The 4080-nt window shown below is 50.3% G+C and overlaps 1 protein-coding gene across 1 annotated transcript; it reads left to right on the top strand.

Moving 5' to 3' along the window:
- Positions 1–291: 291 nt before the first annotated feature.
- KLHL25 (kelch like family member 25) lies at positions 292–2076 on the top strand. Its single transcript, XM_009484744.2, has one exon. The coding sequence runs from the start codon at positions 307–309 to the stop codon at positions 2074–2076; it is 1770 nt and encodes a 589-aa protein (XP_009483019.1). The 5' UTR covers positions 292–306.
- The last annotated feature ends 2004 nt before the right edge of the window (positions 2077–4080 follow it).

The following is a 4080-nucleotide window of genomic DNA, read 5'->3' as shown; positions in this document are numbered from 1 at the left end:
TGAAACCATAGCGCAGAATTTCCTCCCTCACCCCCCTCTGCCTTCCAGCCCTGCTCAGCCTGAGTTAAATTTTTGAAAGATGTGAGGGTGCAGGAGGCACAGGCTCTGCAAGTCAGGGTGCAGGAGCAGCCACAGAGTAGGAGCCCCGGGGTGTCACCTGGTATTTCACATTTGAGGTCCATTCAAATGTCCCAGAGTTGGATCGCATGTATTCTCTGTGCCTTACATCAGTAAGAACAAAAGAATAATGGGGCTTCTGTTGTTTTTTTTTTCCCCCCCGCCTCTGCAGGCAAGAGCTCTGTCATCATGTCAGTCAGTGTCCACGAGAACCGTAAATCCCGGACAAGCACCGGCTCCATGAACATCTTGCTTTTTCACAAAGCTTCCCACCCAGACTGTGTCCTGTCCCATCTGAACACCCTGCGGAAGCACTGCATGTTCACCGATGTCACCCTTTGGGCAGGAAACAGGTCATTCCCATGTCATCGGGCAGTGCTGGCTGCCTCCAGCAGATACTTTGAAGCCATGTTTAGCAACGGCCTCCGGGAGAGCCTGGATGATGAGGTGAACTTCCATGACAGCCTCCACCCGGAGGTGCTGGAGCTGCTGCTGGACTTTGCTTATTCCTCTCGGATCATCATCAATGAGGAGAACGCCGAGTCCCTCCTGGAGGCTGGGGACATGCTGCAGTTCCATGACGTCCGAGATGCGGCAGCTGAGTTCCTGGAGAAGAACCTCTACCCTTCCAACTGCCTGGGCATGATGCTGCTCTCGGATGCTCATCAGTGCCGGCGGCTCTACGAGCTCTCCTGGAGGATGTGCCTGGTCAACTTTGAGACTGTTCACAAGAGTGAGGACTTCAACAACCTTTCGAAGGACACTCTGCTGGACCTCATCTCCAGTGATGAGCTGGAAATTGAGGATGAAGAAAAGGTCTTTAAGGCTGTCATCCAGTGGGTGAAATATGATCTGGATGAGCGGAAGGCTTATCTCCCAGAACTTCTGAGGAACGTTCGTCTGGCCTTGCTTCCTTCTGAATGCCTCAAGGAAGCCTTGGCTTGTGAGGACTTGATCATGGTGGATGAAAGGAACAAGCTTGTCTTGGATGAAGCTATTCAGTGCAAGAAGAAGATCCTCCAGAATGATGGGGTGGTCACCAGTCCTTGTGCCAGGCCTCGCAAAGCTGGGCACACCTTGCTGATCCTGGGAGGACAGACCTTCATGTGTGATAAGGTTTACCAAGTGGATCACAAAGCAAAGGAAATTATCCCCAAAGCAGACCTGCCAAGTCCACGGAAGGAGTTTAGTGCCTGTGCCATTGGCTGCAAGGTATATATCACTGGAGGCAGGGGCTCAGAGAATGGGGTCTCAAAAGATGTATGGGTGTATGACACTGTCCATGAGGAATGGTCAAAAGCTGCTCCAATGTTAATAGCTCGGTTTGGGCATGGCTCGGCTGAATTGGAAAACTGCCTGTATGTGGTTGGTGGACACACTGCAGTAGCTGGAGTCTTTCCTGCATCTCCCTCCGTTTCCTTGAAGCAAGTAGAGAAGTATGATCCCATATCCAACAAATGGACGATGGTGGCTCCTTTGAGAGATGGAGTGAGCAACGCTGCAGTGGTGAGCGCCAGGCTGAAGCTTTTTGTCTTTGGTGGGACCAGCATTCACCGAGACATGGTGTCCAAAGTCCAGTGCTATGATCCAGCTGAGAATCGGTGGATGATCAAAGCCGAATGCCCACAGCCCTGGCGCTACACGGCAGCTGCTGTCCTGGGCAGCCAGATTTTCATCATGGGGGGAGACACAGAGTTCACAGCAGCATCCGCCTACCGCTTTGACTGCGAAACGGACCAGTGGACACGCATTGGGGACATGACAGCCAAGCGCATGTCATGCCATGCTTTGGCTTCGGGGAATAAACTCTACGTGGTGGGGGGTTACTTTGGGACTCAGAGATGCAAAACGCTGGACTGCTACGACCCTATGTCAGACACATGGAACTGTATCACAACAGTGCCTTACTCACTCATCCCCACAGCTTTTGTGAGCACCTGGAAGCACTTGCCGTCATGATGGGGGTCAGGGCTCGGGGGCTTGTATCCAGGAGGTCAGTAAGGTAAGGGTCTCCTCCTCTTAAACTGAAACTTGCTTTCTCGCTGCAGTTGCATCTCCACGCACCATGCTGAAGCCACGGGTTCCAGGTTGCTCACGTTTTATGAGAAGGGCACATTTAAAGGTGGGATGAAGGGCCAGAAAAAGTAATCAGCTCTGCCATGTTGTAAGTCGTGGCTAGCTCTCAGGTTTCTCTTGTTTCCAGATGATCCTCCCAGTATCTGAAAAGATACATCTACATAGATGGTTGCAAGCAGGCCACAGCTCCTCTGCCTCTGCTTCAAGCTAGCTGGACGTGCCAGCATCACCATTCTGTGGGTGGGTGGGAGGGGAGGGCAGATGTGTCCACACCTGCTCTCATGGCTATCGCTATAGAATACATCCTGTCCCCATGCGGTTGAGGGCATTACCGTTTCTAAAAGTACTTGCATATGAGTCCTGGGGCATACTAGGGCAACAAGTGCTTTGGAAAAAGTCTCAGTAGTTCGATACTTTGCTGGGTATCTAGGTGATTTATTTGGAGGTGATGAAGATGTAGGCAAGTGACCAGCTTGGGATGCTGATGAATCCTGGATCTCTTTTTGTGCTCTGTATTTACATTTCAGTGGGTAGCAGAAGCTCAGAAGCCACAGTGCATTTGATGGTCCTGGTGTTTATTTAACATCCAGACTGTTGCTTGTTCAATCAGAACTTCTGAGACTTCTGTGTGAGACCTGAGTGGGAGGGAAGGGGTTTTGTAACCAGACGAAGAATGTGTTTATCGGTGTTTTGGGGTGTGTGAGAATTAAGATAATTGGTGGAAACTCATGATGTCCTGTCTCCTTCTGGTGCTCCTGTTCTCGCTTGCTCAGAGAAGGTGCTATTGCAGTGCCACTGGGACAGGACTGTGGGTTCCTCCTCTCTCCTCCCCAGTGGGATGCTTTGTGGCTGGTCTGGTTACCAGCTTCGCTACACAGAGCTTTGCATGTCTTCACCAATCTGTGCCAAGATGCAGCTGGCCAGACAAAGGCCAAAAACTCTTCTCACCTTGCATTGTGAAAGCAGCTATTGATAAGGCAACACTTGGATAGCATCATCTTCCCAGGAAGTCCATAACATCTCTGCTAGCTCAATCTGCAGGTTTCACAGTGCCAGCAACAAACACAATGCTGCTTTGGTGGTTGGAGACTACCTCCCAGCTAGCTGAAGAAGCTGGGAAACCCTTGCATGTCAGCGTGGGATTGACAAGCTTTGCTTACCATTTTATTTGGAAGGTGGGGACTGTGTGGAGGGAAATTCTTCCATAGACTCATCAAAATCCACTTCACTTAATACAGGGAAGAAAGAATGCTGCCCAAACCCTCTAGCACCCTCTCACTTCCCCGCTTCCCACTTGGTGTGGTTGGTGCGCCTGGGAATCGCCCAGCGGGTGAAATTACTGGCATCTCCCAGTGATCATCTCTTTTGATGCCAGCTGGGAACCGAGGAGGAGCTCCTGGCACCTCTGCCAGGCATTCGCCCAATGTGACCACCTGCTTTTCTCAGGTGGGGGGGAAAAAAAAAAAAAAGCATCCAGAGCATTTTGCTGGGCTTTGATTTGTGAAACACCTGGTTTTAACATGGGTTGGACCGGAGTGAGGGCAGGGCAAGAGTGGAAAGGGTTAAAATGAGATCTCTGAGAGCTTTCCCAGCAGTGGAAGATAATGGCCTTTCCAAATTCTCCTCCTCAGGCGTTGCCTAGCATCTGTCACAGTGGCTCAGTAATCTAATTAACTATTAAATATTGCAGCAAAGAGTGTGAGGACTCCATCATTTTCAACTCAGGTCAATGTGGCCTCCCTTTAAGAGCCGTCCTAGAGCTGAAAATTAATTTTCTCTGGTAGCAGATGCATCTGAATATTAAAGTTCAACACCAGCCACACTGCTGGGAATAGAAATAGGGAATATTTTGAGGTGGGAGTTGATGCTTCAGCCACTGAATAAAAA

Source organism: Pelecanus crispus, chromosome 7 (genome assembly GCF_030463565.1).
Source record: "Pelecanus crispus isolate bPelCri1 chromosome 7, bPelCri1.pri, whole genome shotgun sequence".
NCBI lineage: Eukaryota > Metazoa > Chordata > Aves > Pelecaniformes > Pelecanidae > Pelecanus > Pelecanus crispus.
Note: the sequence above shows the minus strand (reverse complement) of the source record. Positions and strands in the feature narration are given on the sequence as shown.